The 18,819-nt window shown below is 43.1% G+C and overlaps 3 protein-coding genes across 3 annotated transcripts; 1 reads left to right on the top strand and 2 right to left on the bottom strand.

Moving 5' to 3' along the window:
- Nucleotides 1–552: 552 nt before the first annotated feature.
- Nucleotides 553–2,427, bottom strand: LOC134318589 (dual specificity protein phosphatase 26-like). Its single transcript, XM_062999590.1, has 3 exons — nucleotides 2,264–2,427; nucleotides 1,318–1,526; nucleotides 553–749 (listed from the first exon to the last, which is right to left on the bottom strand). Exons 1-3 carry the CDS (start codon nucleotides 2,425–2,427, stop codon nucleotides 553–555), a joined length of 570 nt encoding a protein of 189 aa, XP_062855660.1.
- Nucleotides 2,428–3,768: 1,341 nt separating this feature from the next.
- On the bottom strand, nucleotides 3,769–11,047 carry bag4 (BCL2 associated athanogene 4). Its single transcript, XM_062999549.1, has 5 exons — nucleotides 10,935–11,047; nucleotides 9,886–10,011; nucleotides 9,373–9,555; nucleotides 8,125–8,349; nucleotides 3,769–7,695 (listed from the first exon to the last, which is right to left on the bottom strand). The coding sequence occupies exons 1-5, from the start codon at nucleotides 11,013–11,015 to the stop codon at nucleotides 7,234–7,236; spliced, it is 1,077 nt and encodes a 358-aa protein (XP_062855619.1). The 5' UTR covers nucleotides 11,016–11,047; the 3' UTR covers nucleotides 3,769–7,233.
- Nucleotides 11,048–14,656: 3,609 nt separating this feature from the next.
- Nucleotides 14,657–17,974, top strand: lsm1 (LSM1, U6 small nuclear RNA associated). Its single transcript, XM_062999595.1, has 4 exons — nucleotides 14,657–14,781; nucleotides 15,741–15,809; nucleotides 16,250–16,365; nucleotides 17,433–17,974. The coding sequence occupies exons 1-4, from the start codon at nucleotides 14,736–14,738 to the stop codon at nucleotides 17,601–17,603; spliced, it is 402 nt and encodes a 133-aa protein (XP_062855665.1). The 5' UTR covers nucleotides 14,657–14,735; the 3' UTR covers nucleotides 17,604–17,974.
- Nucleotides 17,975–18,819: the final 845 nt, after the last annotated feature.

Below are 18,819 nucleotides of genomic sequence, written 5' to 3'. Positions count from 1 at the left end.
GAGGCTCTTAGAGAGTATAAATCATACATTGTATATTTCAAAAGCTACTAATCTATATCTATAAATAGCTGTAAATGTCGAATACCCGGATGAGAGGACGATTTATGATTTGTCCAGATCCAGTGTCGCTTTTAGGGATTTGTAGTTCGCAAATGGAAAACAATAGAACTACAGAGCTAGTACTGCTGTAATTAGCGGTTATTTTTGTTTTTGTATAATGTAAAAATGTTTAATACATTCAAACCTACAGGCTTCAGCCTCAAGTGGGTGAAAGGGTTCACATATACTGTATATTAAGCATTCAATTGTGAGATGTTAGCAAGAGGCATTCCTTGAAACACTCCATTACCCCATGTTTTCTTATCAAATGGTTCAGAGAAAACCATCAGTCCATCCAGCATCCAACCTTCTTCCAAAGAATCAGCTGATTTATCAGACTGAACCTCAGTGAAATCAGGATTAACAGTCTAAACCACAATACTTTGCCCCTAATGGTGCCACCCAGCGTCACTAATGCCTCACGACCATGTTTTAAGGGCATCCTGGAAATGTTCAGGATCTGTAGCCGTACAGTTTGATGTGCAGGTCGATGAGCTGTCTGAGGAAGCCTCGGTTGGGTATAATCCCTCTTCCCTCTTTCACCTTGTTGATGGCCTCCACCAGGGTCATGTTGTGCTTCAGCATTAGATAGGCCAGCACTATGGTGGCAGAACGACTTACACCAACATGGCAGTGGACCAGAATTTTACCTACAGTGAAGAGAACATCAACCAAGTGTATTAGCAAACATTTAAGGTGCAGATGGTGGACAAAATAGCAGAAACTTGTAACAGTATATAATTAGTTTAAGCAGCTTATGAGAAGTCGATCCAGCTTTCTGTATTTTGTATGCTAGCCAGCAGTCTAAGGGGTTTGTGGTGCGATGTTGGAGATTCTTATTTAAGATATAAAGTGGGTGGCTATCTTCCTCACAGTCTGCCCTCCAGAACTTTTTGTAAAGCTTTAATAATGTTAAATCTGGTGATTGGAAAATAATGGAACAAACTTTATCCTTATAAACACTTTATCCTGGTGTTTATCAAACATTGTAAATAATAGTATGTAGGTATAAAGGCTTTATCATCTTGAAATATTAGAGCATTAGAAGAGAGTCTCTGCACCATAGGGTGCACTTGATCCTGTAAAATCGTTTCTTATTTGTTGGCTGTTATATGGCCATGCAAAGCAATCAATGGAGCCTTTAATTTTAAAGTTAAGCTCCTTTTGATGTGGTGTTTTCATTATTCTGTCCACCTCCTGTTTATGTGAGGTTCTTACCTCCTGTATTGAGAGCGTGATGGATGAATTCCGCTCCTGTATTGAAGTTGACGCTCATGTCATAGGCAGGTGAGTCATGGCCCTCGATGCCCATGTAGGTGATGCCCATGCCAGAGTAGAAGTCATTACCACGTCTGGAGCTGTGGGCGCAGTTCAGCACATGGGTGAAGTTCTGCCTACCCAATGCGGCCCGATTCTCGGCAAAGTCCCTGAAATAGAGAATGTGAAAGCAAAAAGTCTGCACGGCAACCTCTAAACCCATACCGATGTAAAGCTGGCTTGACTGTAGACAATAATTAATAGTAGACCTGTTTTTGGTGGTTCTACCACTATTTCTGACCACACAGAAAACTCTTGTGTTTGTTATATCTTCAGTGTTACCATATGACCAAAAAGTATTTGGACAGCACTCCTAAAGATTGAATTCAGGTGTTTTTCAGTCACACCCATTCGTAATAGATGCATAAAATTAATTATATAAAATAAAATATATGCTTACAACTTTGTGAACAAGTTTAGGGAAGGTCCTTTCCAGTTCATGCAGTGAGGTGAGGTCTAAAGACATGATGAGTTTGTTCTGGAGGAACTCAAACGGCCTGCGCAGAGCCCTGACCTCAACCACAATTAAAAGCCTTTAGGATGAATTGGAACATCTACTGCAAGCCAGGACGTGTCACACAACATCAGAACCTGACCACAAAAATGTGTGTGTGGGGGGAAGGGGGGGTTCCAGACACACTCACTAAAATGTGTGAAAAGCCTTTCCAGAAGAGTCAACACTGTTATTGATGCAAATCCATATTAGTGGCTACAGTTTTAAAATAGCCATCATACTGTCCACATACTTTTGGTCTATAGTGCATGTTTGCATCTAGATGACCAGCTTTAAACTGTGCCGTATTGCTTGAGAAGTGTCCTGCCAGAAACTGGACTCTATGGAACTTACATGTCTCCTATGTAAAGTCTGGGCCAGACCTCGTTGGCCGGACCGCTGATGGCTCTCCCGGCAAACAGCAGCTGCTCAACTTCTATCACCGCCAAACCAGGAGAGCTGAAGTCGATCTCCGTTTTCTCATTCCGTCTGTCCGCGTACCTGGACCTGTAGGACATTTGGAGCAGAACTTTTGCCAGTTCTCAACTACCTGGATAAAGACGCACAGCTTGTTGGAAGCTAATGAACACTCCACGCACCGGGCAGTGCCGGTTATTTTGGGACTCTCGACTGGTAACATGCCAGTAATTCCAGGACTGTGGCTTTAAATTAGATCACTTACACACGCAGATACAAAATTAACCGACTGGTCCACAGGGGTGTCCCAACAGTCTGTTACACTTGCCCACCACTCCTGAGATCCGGCCAGGGGTCATGATTGGCGTCCTGTCCATTGTTTCTGGTGGAACCGGACCAGCGACAACCCTGACCAGGATAAAGCGGCTAATGAAAATGAAATGAATTAAACCATCTTGTCTTCAATCAAGGCTGTAGGTTTGTATTCGACATACCACACAAGTAGGGACCACAGGAGTGTGGCCTATCGGCCAAAAGTATGAAGACCTCTGACCATAAGCTTGTTGGACGGCCCCCATTCTTTGTGGTTATACCACCTCTGCATTTCTGTGAAGGCTATTCACAAAACATTGGACTGTTCCTGTGGATATGTGTGCATACTGATGTTGCATGAGAAGGTCCGGCTCACAATCTACTTTCCAATTAATCTCAAAGGGGTTCCTCCACACCAAATTAGCTTTGCACACAGGGGCATGAAGATACTGGAACAAGGAAGGGCCAGAAAGTTAGAAGCTTACCAATCAATTCCTGGGTTGCTCCCATTAGGGGATGCCGGCGGATCATGATCCGCATTATTTATTTGGCACAGTTTTTACGCCGGATGCCCTTCCTGACACGACCCTCCCTATTTATCACGGCTTGGGACCGACACTACAATGCACTGGTTTATGCATCCTAGCAGCCAGGTACCTATAGGACAATTCAGTGTCTCCAGTTAGTGTGGCTGAATGTTTTTGGACTGTGGCAGGAAAGGAAACCCACGCAGACACAGGGAGAACATGCCAACTCCACACAGAAAGGACCCGGACCGCCCCACCTGGGGATCGAACCCAGGACTTTTTTGCTGCGAGTTGAAAGTTTACAATGATGAGCCAAAACATTACAACCCTTAAAGATCTTCATGACAAAGTCTATTCTAGATCTATTAGATGTCAGGTTGATGGAGGTTCCTGGTAGTTCACATGTTGAATGCAGCAGATGTGTTCAGCATAAGACCTGAGGGACTCAAGGATCAAATACTGGGCAGAAGCATCTTCCAAACAGTATAATTTGTGTAATGAAGTAATTTTAGGCCACATCATGTAGGAAAGTCTACAAGAGAGAGAACGTCTAAAATTAAACATTATTAGATTATGAATCTGAAATAATCAGTAGCAGTGGTGTCAGAGTGTCGTTATTTATTGTGAGTGGTCGAACTCGTCTCGAGTTTAGAACCATGCAGTACATCTGAGACCTCAAATGTTTGTTGGTCCCGTGTTTGGTTTAAGTTCTACAAATATAATCTTTCTGTGTAAAGTTCGTTGTTCAGTTCCAGTGGAGGACAGAAAACACAAGATCAGACGAACAGTGACATGCAAAGGTCATTTTCAATACTCAAACAATACTGGATCGTTAGTAAATAAAACAGGAAGAGCACCTGCACGTATATCATCCTTTTGACTGGACGAAAACCTGCTGAATGGGTCAAGGTCAAAGTTCGTAGAGCAATATTAAACACACAAACGATATTGTTATGTTCCAGTCAGGGGGAATCACCACCTACAGAGGGCAGACAGCGTTTTGACAGTTTTTTGTGCCCCAGTACGGTTCAGTAGGTCTTGTATGTTTGATTAAAGCAAATGGACGTCATCTTATGTCTCCCGAGAAGAAAATCCTGTACGTCTGTTTGCCAGACGTCGTTTTGAAGGACGTAGAAAAGATGATTCTGGTGGAAACTAGAACGAGAACCAGGTCTCACAAAATAAACCACCACTGTCTGTTAACGGCTGACTAACCGATGCGAACGAAAGTCCCAGTCACACAAAATGACATTTCTGAAACATCTCCCAGTCTGATGTTCTGCTGTGAGCAGAGCTTTTAATGCCTTCCAAAGTTAATATTCAGGTAAACACGTGTAATGTTTCAGTTACAACATCGTGATCATATCATAAACCGTGATAGAAGATTACAAATCACCGTGATGTGAACGTTTTACCGCCGGCACACACTGAAAAGTGACTTTGGTGCAAATGTTAAATACAGTGTCGTTATTTTAAAAGAACAGCTCGTCCTCTCACTGCAAACAGTTCATCCGCAAGTGCTCATTATAAAAGTACCAACTGTTCCTCTTTTCTCTGGATTGTCCCAGTTAAATCAGATGAATCTAATTCCCCTGTACTCCTACCAATGTTGTGTGAAGAGACGAGCCATAAATCCGGTGTCCAATTTTCCCTCTGTTACACACGGCCAACTGGGTCTGATAAGTGCCTGACCAGGCCGGTAGCACCAATGGAACTAGTCATTTTTCTCCCAATTTAGTTTCCAGTCCCTGATTGACAATCTACCGATGCGTCACAACCCCCAATCTGATCAATGACCTCTGATCAAAATCACCACATGCCTCCTACGACACGTGTCCAATCTGCAGCCGCTACTTATTGATTTCCCAGTTTTCCCCATTTCCCACTGGTATCGCATATAGAAAGCCACACTAAGCTTCATGTAACTTGCTCACCCCCCCACTCGTGCGGGTGTCCGGGCCAGTCCCGAGTCACATATAGCAGCAGCAGTAGCACTAGAAGACACCCCGTCCAACCTTCCCTCTCTTAAGCACAGCCAGTTAGGTTTGTGTGGACGCCCGGCCAGGTCGGCAGCTCTTCTGAGATTCGAACGCTCGAGTTCCAACACTGAGAATTATAGTCATGTGGTTTCTTAATCCTAATACAAGACCACAAGTGTGCGCAGTAAAAAATAATGCAAAAACAAAACTCTACTGATGGACTAGATTCTGTAAAAGAGGAACAACCTGTTCTTTATACTCGGCAGAACTATTCAGTCCCTGTCCATTACTGTATGTGTGTGTTTTTTTACATTTTGTAAACACTGCTTCGCGTGAGACTTTGAGACAAAATTCCACACCAACAAGTCTTAAAAAAACAAAACTAAAACGAACATTTACGACTAAATGGTGTGTGGAGAATCTTAAAGGCTTTACAGCGATTAAACAAACAAGCACGACAAAAACGTTCTCCAATACTAATACAGGTACCTGGTCCTCAAGCATCTGCTAATACTGAGAACTAATACCAACTTTATGTTACAAATGGAGACCATTGTATTTATACCAGCCTTCCCACTCCCCAATTTGGGTACATATGGGGCCGGAGAATCAGTGACCGATCCCCATAATTCCCCGTCAGCAGGCTGCAGTTACGATGAATCCCTCTGACCCTCGGACCTGCCAGTCATTATTCGTACAGGCACCTCGCTGGCCGATAGGAGAGCCGAGATTCAAACTGGTGAGTTCTAAAAGTCAGCACCACCCGAGCCCGACCTGTCTTATTTTGCAAGAACAAAACAATTAGGTTTATTGAAGTTGGGACTAGCTGACAGGACCCCTGGTCTCTGGACACAGTGTTCCATGTGAAATATACTACTGAGGAGCTCCAAATTCATAAATAAACATCCAACAACACTTACAAACTGAACTTGTACTTTTGGCACTGAAGTCATTGGGTTTGGTGACACCAGTAACTGCTAGACTGAGCCACGCCCTTCAGTGTAATCGTAATGTCTAGCATGAGACTGTTAGAACGGGGAAATAAAACAAACACACAGTGGCAGGATCAATGTCGATATACATTGGGACACGGTGCAAAACTAGTGCAAAATAAGGTGAGGATAGAAACCGACATACACAATATGACCAAAAGTATGTGGACACTTGAGCTTGTAGGTTACCTTAATTCACAACCACTATGCCACCCACATTCCAGTTCAACTTTAGGGCTATACCAGCCTGCAAACTATTGGTATTTGTGCCCATTACATATTTTAAAGAGCATTTTTTGAGGTCAGACGCTGATGACTCTTATGGACTGAGCTTGGTGTGCATCAGCACAGTCACCTGAACTAAATGATTAGAAGGAATGTCCACATACTTTTGGATCTGGATAAACTAAAGCGCATGCAAGAACTACGTTTGTTACAGCTGGTCTTGTGGGTTTGCACTTTATCTGCTATTGTTGCTGCTCGTGGGCATGGCCCGTCCAAGCCTCGTTACCCAATTCCACAGCAAAAGTTCATGATTTTCTATAACAGCAACCTTAAAGTGATTTATCCTACCTACATCAAACCATCCCACTATTGTTTATGTTTGCTTTGTGAAAGGTAGACACTGGGTGGCACTGCAAACCATCAGAGATATAGCAGTGGTCCTTAATCTTCTCCACACCTTTTCATACCGACCAGACGGGAGCTTAAACTAATTCCACTGATCGGCCGTCATAAAGGCCAGGAGGAACCGGTTAAACAAGTGGGATCAGGTGAAGCTGGTAGGATAAAAACACTCTTGCTCTTCGAGGAGACGAGCACTATTGCTGTCATTGGTGTATCAAGTGGATACAGATACATAGTGATGATGTAGAACACACCCTCTTAACGACTGGCCTCGTAAACCAAACAATTTCACAACACGTTGCACAAACTCATGTTCTGCAAATTCCGAGCCCATTGTCTAGAAAATCTTGATGGTCCGTGATTGCTTGATCGTCTCGATGGACCCAAGAATGAATTGCTAAAAAGTTACATCAGATCCCCAACATCAATAAAAGATGTGTATGAAATATCACTTCAGTCCTGCGCGACTTCTAAAAAGCCTTGCGTTCCAGGCGGTCCAGAATGGCCTGGATCCTCTGCACGGCCTCTTTCCGGGCATATCTCACGGCGTCCTGGCCGTTGGTCTCCACCGAGTCCAGTACCAGCAGCTCTTTGGTGAGCAGCTCCTCCAGACACCGGTAGCTCTTGTCCGTCTTTCTTCCCACGAACTCGTCCACTTCGTCCCGCAGCATCTCCACTCGAGCCAGAACCTGCAGGACCTGAGCCAGGCCCGGGTTATCGCTCCGAGGCTGGAGAGTCGGCGGAGCCGGGTCGCCCTGGGCCGCCCTGGGCTGGTTCCCGCCACCGGACGTTCTGCTGTAGATCACAGGAGGAGAGCCGAACTCCACCTGCTTGTTCTGGCCGGGGTTAGGGTTGGAGTTTGGCGTGCCGTGTCGAGGTTTGGGGCCTGGTGCTTGGTTTCGGGGATTCAGGTGACCAGGATACGGAGGTTCCTGAGGACGGTAGGAGAAAATGTTAGAGCAAGCAATTGATTAATCGTTTTCAGGACTGGATTTTTAACATTGCTGTGGTAGGCTGGCCACATTGGGGACTATTCACCACTGGCTTTCATTTGAAAATAACAGCTCTCACAGTGGTGCACAGAAGTCCCAATACTTTCTGTCCATATAAATCCATCTAAATAAGATCTTTCCAGCAATGTGATGGTAAAATTTAGTGCTGCAATGAACAGGCATGAATGTGTCTGGTCTGCTTGAACCCACTTTTTAATTCCATTGTTTTTGATCCACAAGGTAGGGGGCAATTACTTTTTCACACAGGTCAAGTGTTGGATCATTATATTTCAACAATTTCAAACTGTACTGTGAAATAAAGTGACCCATGCTGGTGGAGAGGAGTGATTAGATTCCACACACACTTACCTTGTGTTTAATCTGGTCGTATGGAGGTGGAGCAGGTCCCTGCCAGGGTGGAGGGTGCGCAGGGCGTGTGTGGTTCGTGTACTGCCCCTGGGGTGCGTACGGCCCTGAATGGGGCCAGGGTTCCGGCTGAGGGCATGAAGGCATGCCTTGCTGAGGAGGGTAGTGAGCGTTAGGAGGGCAGCCGTCTCCGTAAGGCGGGTATGAACTGGGAAGGTATCCAGGAGCCTGAGAGGAGGATAAAGAACGAGGACGTGGATCAGTTGTCGTCATAAACTGCGTTGTTGAAAAATATCCTTGTTTCTGATTGGCTCTCAACAGAACAGCTGTGTAAACAAAATGTGGCCAGTGGTGCAAAGGTACAAAACTATTGATAGAAAGGTTAAAGGTTTAAGCCCCACCACTGCCAAGCTAGAGCTCTTGGGCCCTTGAACAAGGCCCTTGTCTCTAACCCTAGCTCCCAATTTACTCACTCACTTTCTTAACCGCTTATCCAATTAGGGTCGTGGCGGGGTGCTTGAGCCTATCCCAGCTTTTCAATGGGCGCAAGGCACACAGTAACAACCTGGACGGGGCACCAGTTCCCACAGGGCACACACACATACACCTATAGGACAATTCAGTGTCTTCACCTAAATTGACTGCATGTTTTTGGACTGTGGGAGGAAACCGGAGCTCCCAGAGGAAACCCACGCAGGCACGGGGAGAACATGCAAACTCCGCACAGAAAGGACCCGTACTGGACCGCTCCGCCTGGGGATCGAACCCAGGACCTTCTTGCTGTGAGGCGACAGTGCTACCCACCGAGCCACCCGCTCCCAATTTAGTCATCACACACCCCCTGCTACAGGTGTCCAACCTGCCAGTGTTGGGTTCCCACGCAGAGTCGTATACAGAGCCATGTGACCAGGCGCCAGCAAGGCGTCTACATAGACATGATCGGCTGTGTCTGAGAGGGAGGGGTGGATAACTGAAGCCATACAATAGATTGGCGTCCTGTCCAGTGTGTTCCTGACTCACACTCAGTGGAACCGGACACGCAGTGACCCTGACGTGGAAAGCGGCTGATGAAATGATGACAGTACGATGTCAATATGACCATTTAAACCTCATCTTTCTCCGAATACAAACCATGAAAAATACTTGTATATCAATCTTACTTGACCCGCAGCTACACCATTCCTTAATAGATTAGGCTGCTCATTGTTTTAACAAAAGTATTAATGAAAAAACAACAAATGTTGTGCCTACCCCCTGGCAGTGTGGCACAGGATAGGGAGGTTGTGGAGAACTCGCTGTGGGTCGATCCTGGTTGTGGTACTGCGGTTGTCTTGGCGGAATCTGTTCGCTGCAGTAGTATGGCGTGGCGGGGTGAAGCATGTTCGGTGGGTACTGACCTGGGTTATATGCTTCGTTTGGGTAGCCGGGCATTGCCTGGAAAGAGACACACCACAATTTACATTTAAACTAAAACATGACAGTAATATTTGACCATTATTTAATCTGAGAACAGGAGAAGAGGCTATGTGATGTTAAAGCTTTGAAACAAAAAATCACTATTTTATATCATCATGAGAAAGGACCAGAAAGAGCTGGACCAATGGCATCACTGGGTCGGTATCATGCAGAGAGAGAACTTCACAGACTCAATCTTCAGGAACCGACATAAAGGCATAAGCTAGGAGGTCTGTGATTTATTAGTGATAAACAGAAGCTTCTCCTTACTGATGATTTTGGGGAACATAACAGATTAGACATTAATACCTGTGGATTGTACGGTGCTTGTCCATTGATTTCAGGCCCAGACGGGTACGAGTTACCATACGGCCCTGGTGCGAGATGAGGCTGGTACCAGTAGTTGGGTGGATAGCCACAATATGGAGTTGATTCCTGTTATCAGAAAAGAAGACATTATTTTGGATGAAATTAAACATGTATTACCCGGCTACCCTCTAGTGACACTTTCAGCAAAAGCTTCAATATAGAGACAAATTACTAATCCTCAGTTTGATCTGAAATGTTCACGTTACTTAAGTAATTAAAATTAATAAACTAAACCGGTTTCAATGCCAGATTAATACAACAAAATAAAAATACAGCTGGGGATCTTTCGGTGTTCGGGTGGTGCAGCTATGAATTTTGCAACCCCACTAGTGCTGGGATCCAGGGTCTGAATCCCCAGTCGTGCTATCAGCCAGTCGGGCATCTACATACAGACATTATCGGCTGTGTCTGAGAAAGGGACATAGCTTTCCACAAAAATAACATGCCAGTACGTGTATTTGCACTGAGAAGTGTGGTGTCTATGTACTGGGGTGGGAAACAAAAGTAAATATAATCAGTTCCTCATACTGTACAAACATTCAATACTTCCTCATTGCATTCACTGGCATCCAAACCGGTTCCGTTTATTTACTTTATTTAATAAATCTGATATAAATAAATGCTAGTTTATGATTTTGGGTGGAAATATGACATTAATATAATTGCTGCTATTTCTACATCATTCCATTCTGTTGACACTCAGTGCATCAATGTAAGACGCAAATTCATTATTTTAATTCAATTAAACAGCTAATCGTTTAAGATTAAGGTTTGTGTTTAAATATTTTCTAAAAATCCACATTTGTGCCCGATATTCCCAATAATTCTGCTTTAATGTTAACAAACAATACAGGTGTTGCTATAGTGACCAACCTTTATAACCGGACAGAAGTTAGCTTAGTCGCTAGTCGTCGTTACACCAGATTAGCCAACAAGCTAACTTTTTTTTACCTTTCTAACTTCACTAATTAACTCAGAGATTAACTCACCATCCTGCTGTTCCAGTCTGGTTGGTTTTCTGGGGTATAACTAGCAGAATGAGGCCAGTCTGAATTCGGATTCGGTTGCATTTGAGAATTTCCGAGCCATGCAGCTGATTCATAAACCGTCCATGACACCGTCTAACCTTCTTTCCTACCTGTTTTGCGATAAGCCCCGCCTTCCGCGCTACGATTGGCCGGTGGATCCTAGACGTCAGAAAGCCACCATTTGGCTGCTAGAAGATTTGTAATATTGGCCAATCAGGGAGAAGTAAGCGGTGTTTGTTTAAAAACGGGTGGAAAACACAGCAATCGCCACACAGGATTATCAGTCCACCTTCTTAATAGATGCGAAGTTGTTTAAAAATAATGATTATAATATTTTAATATTTCGAAATTTATAAAGTGCGTCCTGAATATTTTCTACTTTTGTGAGTGGGGAGGAGAGGTGTGGTAGCTAACCAATTACAAAGAAGCATTCTTTACAAACAATTACTAATTTACTTATTAATATTATTAATTAATATTATTAATATATATATATATATATATATATATATATATATATATATATAATTATTTATTATTATTTATCATTTGCACCTGCACTTTACTCAACTGTCATACATATATACTGTATGAATACAGTAGTTATAGTTATTTTGCACCATCCTTATATAGTTATAGTTACAGTTGTATAGTTATTATTTACACATCTTTTATTATTATTACAGTTATTATTATAATATATACCTAACTAATCTTTATTATTATTACTGTTATTATTATAATGTATACCTAACTAATATTTTATTGTTATTATTATAATATATACCTAACTAATCTTTATTATTATTACAGTTATTATTATAATATATACCTAACTAATCTTTATTATTATTACAGTTATTATTATAATATATACCTAACTCATCTTTATTATTATTACAGTTATTATTATAATATATACCTAACTAATCTTTATTATTATTACTATTTGCACTTCTGGTAGATGGGTAGATGCTAACTACATCTATCTATATACAGTGTATCACAAAAGTGAGTACACCCCTCACATTTCTGCAGATATTTAAGTATATCTTTTCATGGGACAACACTGACAAAATGACACTTTCACACAATGAAAAGTAGTCTGTGTGCAGCTTATATAACAGTGTAAATTTATTCTTCCCTCAAAATAACTCAATATACAGCCATTAATGTCTAAACCACCGGCAACAAAAGTGAGTACACCCCTTAGTGAAAGTTCCTGAAGTGTCAATATTTTGTGTGGCCACCATTATTTTCCAGAACTGCCTTAACTCTCCTGGGCATGGAGTTTACCAGAGCTTCACAGGTTGCCACTGGAATGCTTTTCCACTCCTCCATGACGACATCACGGAGCTGGCGGATATTCGAGACTTTGCGCTCCTCCACCTTCCGCTTGAGGATGCCCCAAAGATGTTCTATTGGGTTTAGGTCTGGAGACATGCTTGGCCAGTCCATCACCTTTACCCTCAGCCTCTTCAATAAAGCAGTGGTCATCTTAGAGGTGTGTTTGGGGTCATTATCATGCTGGAACACTGCCCTGCGACCCAGTTTCCGGAGGGAGGGGATCATGCTCTGCTTCAGTATTTCACAGTACATATTGGAGTTCATGTGTCCCTCAATGAAATGTAACTCCCCAACACCTGCTGCACTCATGCAGCCCCAGACCATGGCATTCCCACCACCATGCTTGACTGTAGGCATGACACACTTTTCTTTGTACTCCTCACCTGATTGCCGCCACACATGCTTGAGACCATCTGAACCAAACAAATTAATCTTGGTCTCATCAGACCATAGGACATGGTTCCGGTAATCCATGTCCTTTGTTGACATGTCTTCAGCAAACTGTTTGCGGGCTTTCTTGTGTAGACACTTCAGAAAAGGTTTCCTTCTGGGGTGACAGCCATGCAGACCAATTTGATGTAGTGTGCGGCGTATGGTCTGAGCACTGACAGGCTGACCCCCCACCTTTTCAATCTCTGCAGCAATGCTGACCGCACTCCTGCGCCTATCTTTCAAAGACAGCAGTTGGATGTGACGCTGAGCACGTGCACTCAGCTTCTTTGGACGACCAACGCGAGGTCTGTTCTGAGTGGACCCTGCTCTTTTAAAACGCTGGATGATCTTGGCCACTGTGCTGCAGCTCAGTTTCAGGGTGTTGGCAATCTTCTTGTAGCCTTGGCCATCTTCATGTAGCGCAACAATTCGTCTTTTAAGATCCTCAGAGAGTTCTTTGCCATGAGGTGCCATGTTGGAACTTTCAGTGACCAGTATGAGAGAGTGTGAGAGCTGTACTACTAAATTGAACACACCTGCTCCCTATGCACACCTGAGACCTAGTAACACTAACAAATCACATGACATTTTGGAGGGAAAATGACAAGCAGTGCTCAATTTGGACATTTAGGGGTGTAGTCTCTTAGGGGTGTACTCACTTTTGTTGCCGGTGGTTTAGACATTAATGGCTGTATATTGAGTTATTTTGAGGGAAGAATAAATTTACACTGTTATATAAGCTGCACACAGACTACTTTTCATTGTGTGAAAGTGTCATTTTGTCAGTGTTGTCCCATGAAAAGATATACTTAAATATCTGCAGAAATGTGAGGGGTGTACTCACTTTTGTGATACACTGTATACTGTATAATTTGATATTACATAAATAGAAATAATTCTCTCCATATGCTGTGCTGCCTCCTTACAGTATAAAATCATGTGGGGATGAACTGCAAACAACGGTTTTATTGTTAATATTAAATTAATGCTGCACATCTTGGGTCCCAACTTTAGTCCTGTGCTTTGTTCTTTCTGTGTTTATATAGGTAGATCTCATTGGTTTGTACAACATTCCTTAGCTTTTATGTCCTCTGGCATCAATGAGTCTTGGCTGCCCAACAAACTGTCGGCGGATTGTGCCTTGTCTTTCCTTGAACCACTGTTGGCAGGTACTCACCTCGGCTGCCTGTGACACCTTTTGCTGTCTGGGAAATACTTCAAGTAAAGTCTGGCAATAATGATCTGGCCCTTATCAAAGTCCCTCTGGTTTTAATGCTGATCACATTTGCTGCATTCAACATGTGAAGTACAAGGAACTATTATGATCCTAACACCTAATAGTGCAAGTAAAAGTGGATTGTATGTATTATATATAAAACTAATCTACATTTACAAAACCATAGAATTTACAACATAGCAGAGGATTTAGTTGTACACGAATAAGTAGCATTAGTATAAATATACAATTTATATACAATATAGTGTAGAGTATTGAAAATATATTAATCATTTGTGAAGTAAAGTAACAATAATGCATAATAATAACAATAATATGGAAATGACTTATTTTTGGCTGCGAAATGCAATGACTGCGCATGCGCATAACGCTGCAACCATGTGTCGTGTCTCAAAAACCGCTACATTCCCTATCTAGTCCACTACTTAACGAATATTTATCTGTTTACAAAATCAATCTCAAAGATTAATGTAAAATACCCACGCCTACGTAAAGTCCAAAATATTTCCAAATAAATCGGTGATTATAAACGTTATTAAACGCAGAGCAGAGCAGATTTAACCACTGTGTAGTGTGTAGGGAGGAGGGTGTGAGGGTGTCGTTTAGAACACAAGGCCTTCTTATAGGCTTCACCTGGAGCGAAAGCGCCATGACTGCGTCACTTCCTGTGGAGTGTAGCTACATGGTTGAAATGGTGGATGAGTTTGTGATATTAATAATAAGAACTCTGAGTGATCGTGATAAAGATGAATTACATGCCGGGAACAGCGAGTCTGATTGAGGATATCGACAGTGAGTTCGGCATTACAACTTCATCTGCATGGTTAATGTAGTTACACTAGATTCGAGTCAACTTTGTCATCTCACGGTGTGTGTTTTACTATTATGAGTGTTGTAGGTGCAGCAGTGTTGTTGGGATTTGTGTCGACACAGGGTCCAGTGATCTGAAAGTGTTTAATGATTAAAGACTAGTGGACGATGATCCATATGTCCATATACAAACAGTGCTAACAAGGAACGTGTTCCTAATAAACAGGCCAGTACATTCAAACAGGATTCACCCCAACAACACTGCTGCACCTGCTACACTTAAACACCACCAAGGTACTAAGGTAGTGTTACCAAGCAGTGCTCAGAATGATCCATCACCCAAACATTATCTGGATAGCCCTGTAGGTGAGGTACACAGGGTCGCATAAGTATACAGTACAGAGCAACAGATGGCCTACAGTTAGTAATTGTATACCCGCAAAGATCACCAGTGTGGTAGCTCCAGCTTGTAAAATAATCAGTGAATGTACAGACTAGATACGTGTTCCTAATAAAGTGCTTAATGAGTGCTATTACAATGGAATGATCAACATGTTGGGCAAGTTATAGCCTAGCGGTTATGGTACTGGACTAGTAGTCAAAAGGTTGCTGGTTCAAGCTCCACCACTGCCAGGCTGTCACTGTTGGGCCCCTAAGCAAGGCCCTTAACCCTCAGTTGCTTAGACTGTATGCTGTCACAGTGCAGGAAGTCGCTTTGGATAAATGCTGAAAATGTAAATGAAAATATGTCTAACGTAAATTAAAATTTAGTGTTTGGCATGTTCTCCATTTGCTGTAAAGACACCATACACTTGAGCTATTTATACTCCACATGATTTAGTGTAACCGCTTAGGAAACCAGTGCAATTTTATTTTATTCTATTAAGGATTAATTGTGTAGCAATAAAGGAAAAAAAGACTGAGTGTCCGTTTGATTTCAGAAAAGCACCTCGTTCTGCTCCGAGATGGAAGAACTCTGATCGGGATCCTCAGAAGTATTGATCAGTTCGGTAGGTACTTGTGTCTCTTGCACAGAACCTAATGTGCTAATCATGAGTGTGTCAGTCATTCCTACTCCCACACTTATTTACTCACTTTCACTTTAGCTGAATGTGTACAATAGCTGCTGGTATTTGAGAGGTGGGGTTCAGTATATATAGATACACTATATGGACTAAGGTATTGAGACACCACTTCAATTCAGTTTTGGCCACAACAAATAAGTGTAATAAATTAATGAGCCCCACTGAACAGCTCTGGAATGAATCGGAACATCAGTTGCTTCTTTTGACTGAATGGGTACAAATTTCCACAGACATATTTCAAAGTCTTGTGGCTGTTGGGATGGGATATGCAAGAAGCTCATGATATGGTGTCCAAATACTTGTTGCCAAATACATGTATTCTCAGTTTATCATTTTTATATTTGATTTCGCACTCTTTCCAACAGCTAATCTGGTGCTGCACCAGACGGTGGAAAGGATCCACGTGGGCAAAAAATTCGGAGACATTCCTCGAGGGATCTTCGTCGTCCGAGGGGAAAACGTGGTCCTACTGGGAGAAGTAGTGAGTACAGACGTCCTCTCTCCTCTCTTTCTCCAAGTTCCTTGTGCAACCAGCAACAGAAAATAGAACATTAGGTCCAACATGGAGGGGGTGGATTTGGATGTTTATTTCATATAGTACTGTAGTACAATGACCAGTAACTGTTCTGAAAGCTTGTGTGGCTTTGCAAATGAGCTGTAGTTGGTGCAAAGGTGCCACCTTGTGACCAGTAAATAATTCTACACTATTGGGATTGCATAGAAAAGTGGTGTCCACATATTTATGACCACGTAGCATGGCTATTTATCTTTAAGGTCATGTTTTATACACTTTGGTTACATTCCTGACAGGACAGGTAGTTACTGGTTACACAGGATTCATCAGCTCAGGTTTAATATCAAACACAGTCATGGACAGTTTAGTATCTCACTTGCACGTCATTGGACTGTGGAAGGAAACCCACACGGACATGAGGAGAACATGCAAACTCCACACAGAAAGGACCTGGAGGCCTCACCTGCTGTGAGGCGACAGTGCTACCCACCGAGCCACCGAGACAGTGGGTGCTGCACAGGTGCATCCGTCCTGGGGACCTTGGTTTGATCCTTACCACTAATCACACTAATCAGTGTCTGTTAGAAGCTTTGTGTGGTCTCGTTGCCACTGTGTGGGTTTCAATCAACCTTTTAAAACATGCAGTAGGTGGATTAACTGCAGAAATCACGTCCTTGCACCTGTCACTTGCAGATCAGATCAGGCAAGAGGGTGGATTGATTACATGACAATGATTGGGCGGCACGGTGGCTCGGTGGGTAGCACTGTCGCTTCACAGCAAGAAGGTCCTGGGTTCGAGCCTTAGGTGGGGCGGTCCGGGTCATTTCCGTGTGGTTTCCTCCGGGTGCTCTGGTTTCCTCCCACAGTCCAAAGACGTGCAAGTGAGGTGAACTGGAGATACAAAATTGTCCATGACTGTGTTTGATATAAGCTTGTGAACTTGATGGATCTTGTGTGATGTGTAGCTACCGTTCCTGTCATGAATGTAACCGAAGTGTAAAACATGACGTTATGACGTGTGTGTGTGTGTGTAGGATCTGGATAAGGACTGTGATCAGATCCTGCAGAGAGTTTCCATCGAGGAGATCCTGGAGGAGCAGCGGGTCGAGCAGCAAGCCAAGCAGGAGTCGGAGAGGCTGAAACTGCAGGCCGTGAAGGAGCGAGGTCTCTCCCTGCCTAAAGCGGACACGTTAGATGATTTCTGAACCTTCGTTTTGATCCTCTTCACCCTCTGTTTTCAGTTGTACTGTGTTTATGTTTGGGGTGAAGCTGCGGCGCGCTTTACGTGTCTCGACCACGTAAACGTGCCCTTTCTATCAAAGAAAGAAAGAAAGAATGAAAAGCGTCACGGTGTGACGTGACGGTGAAAGTTTTTGTTTTACAGTCGATCCAGATCAGCTGCACCTTCCCACCAGGTTTTCATTCCGTCGTCATCGGGAACGGACGGTAGAACCAACAGAAGCTCTTAGCCTGCTGGAACGTCGTGTTTTCATTTCTGTTTTCTTAGTAAGTTGCGTAAAAGCGTGTTGTAGTACGCGGAAGATGTTTACGTTCTATTAAACCTATTTTGTACGAAGCAGACGCCTGGATCCTTGTGGTCTGTTCCTGGATTTGTTTACACACGCAACACCAGAACAACATTTTACAAAGAAATCAAAACAACAACAAATAAATCTTCTTAAAAACATCATATAAGATATAAAATATATATATATTAAACTCTACACCATCACGGTTACATTTTCAGCATTAAGCACATGCCTTTATCCAAAGCGGCTTACAGTACAGTTACAGTATACAGTTTAAGCACTTGAGGGCGGTGGTGGGGCTTGAACCAGCAATCTTCTGATTACTAGTCCAGTACCTTAACCATTGACTTTTTAAAAGATGAAACCTTGTATTCAGCCATGATAACAGCCAAAGCAACACTTAGAAAGTCAGGGTGTGGTGGAAACTCAGTGGTAAAGTTACTGGTCAAGTAGTCAGAAGGTTGCTGGTTCTAGCTCCTCCTCTGCGCTGTGTTTCAGTGCGCTCTTAGTGCCAATCCCAAATAAAATAAAGAGAGTTGTGCTGGGAAGGGCATCCAGTGTAAAAACTGTACCAAGTCTGATATGTGGATGAGTTAGGTTTCAAATATGGGACTTTTATTCCGAGGCGAGTGCGTTTGACTAGTTAACACTGTGCAAGTTTACTCACTCTGTCACACCTAGGGATAATCTTGAGTGGCCAATCCACCTACTGTGTGTTTTGGGGAGGTAGGAGGAAACCATACTGTCTGCACAGATATGTTGGTTGAGTTGCATGGAGCCTCACGTGGCTCTCCGTATGTGTGGGAACTCGACACTGGACGGGCACAGATTCCCACAGACATACCTCAAAGTCTTGTAAGAAGCCTTCTTAGAAGAGTGGCCCATTTTTCCT

The sequence above is a fragment of the Trichomycterus rosablanca genome, chromosome 7, assembly GCF_030014385.1.
Source record: "Trichomycterus rosablanca isolate fTriRos1 chromosome 7, fTriRos1.hap1, whole genome shotgun sequence".
Taxonomy (NCBI): domain Eukaryota; kingdom Metazoa; phylum Chordata; class Actinopteri; order Siluriformes; family Trichomycteridae; genus Trichomycterus; species Trichomycterus rosablanca.
The sequence above is the reverse complement of the archived record's forward strand: the minus strand, read 5'-3'. Positions and strand labels throughout refer to the sequence as shown.

Bases quoted from the DNA above. Each gene is read 5' to 3' on its own strand.
- LOC134318589 (XM_062999590.1), bottom strand. From the start codon at position 2,427: ATGTCCTACAGGTCCAGGTACGCGGACAGACGGAATGAGAAAACGGAG. The intron at 1,527-2,263 runs GTAAGTTCCATA...TCTCTATTTCAG, and splicing joins AGACTTTACATAGGAGACAT to GGACTTTGCCGAGAATCGGG. The intron at 750-1,317 runs GTAAGAACCTCA...TCTTCACTGTAG, and splicing joins TCACGCTCTCAATACAGGAG to GTAAAATTCTGGTCCACTGC.
- lsm1 (XM_062999595.1), top strand. From the start codon at position 14,736: ATGAATTACATGCCGGGAACAGCGAGTCTGATTGAGGATATCGACA. The intron at 14,782-15,740 runs GTGAGTTCGGCA...GTTTGATTTCAG, and splicing joins TCTGATTGAGGATATCGACA to AAAAGCACCTCGTTCTGCTC. The intron at 16,366-17,432 runs GTGAGTACAGAC...GTGTGTGTGTAG, and splicing joins TGGTCCTACTGGGAGAAGTA to GATCTGGATAAGGACTGTGA.
- bag4 (XM_062999549.1), bottom strand. From the start codon at position 11,015: ATGCAACCGAATCCGAATTCAGACTGGCCTCATTCTGCTAGTTATACC. The intron at 9,556-9,885 runs GTATTAATGTCT...GTCTCTTTCCAG, and splicing joins AAGCACCGTACAATCCACAG to GCAATGCCCGGCTACCCAAA. The intron at 7,696-8,124 runs GTAAGTGTGTGT...TACCGTCCTCAG, and splicing joins ACGACCAGATTAAACACAAG to GAACCTCCGTATCCTGGTCA.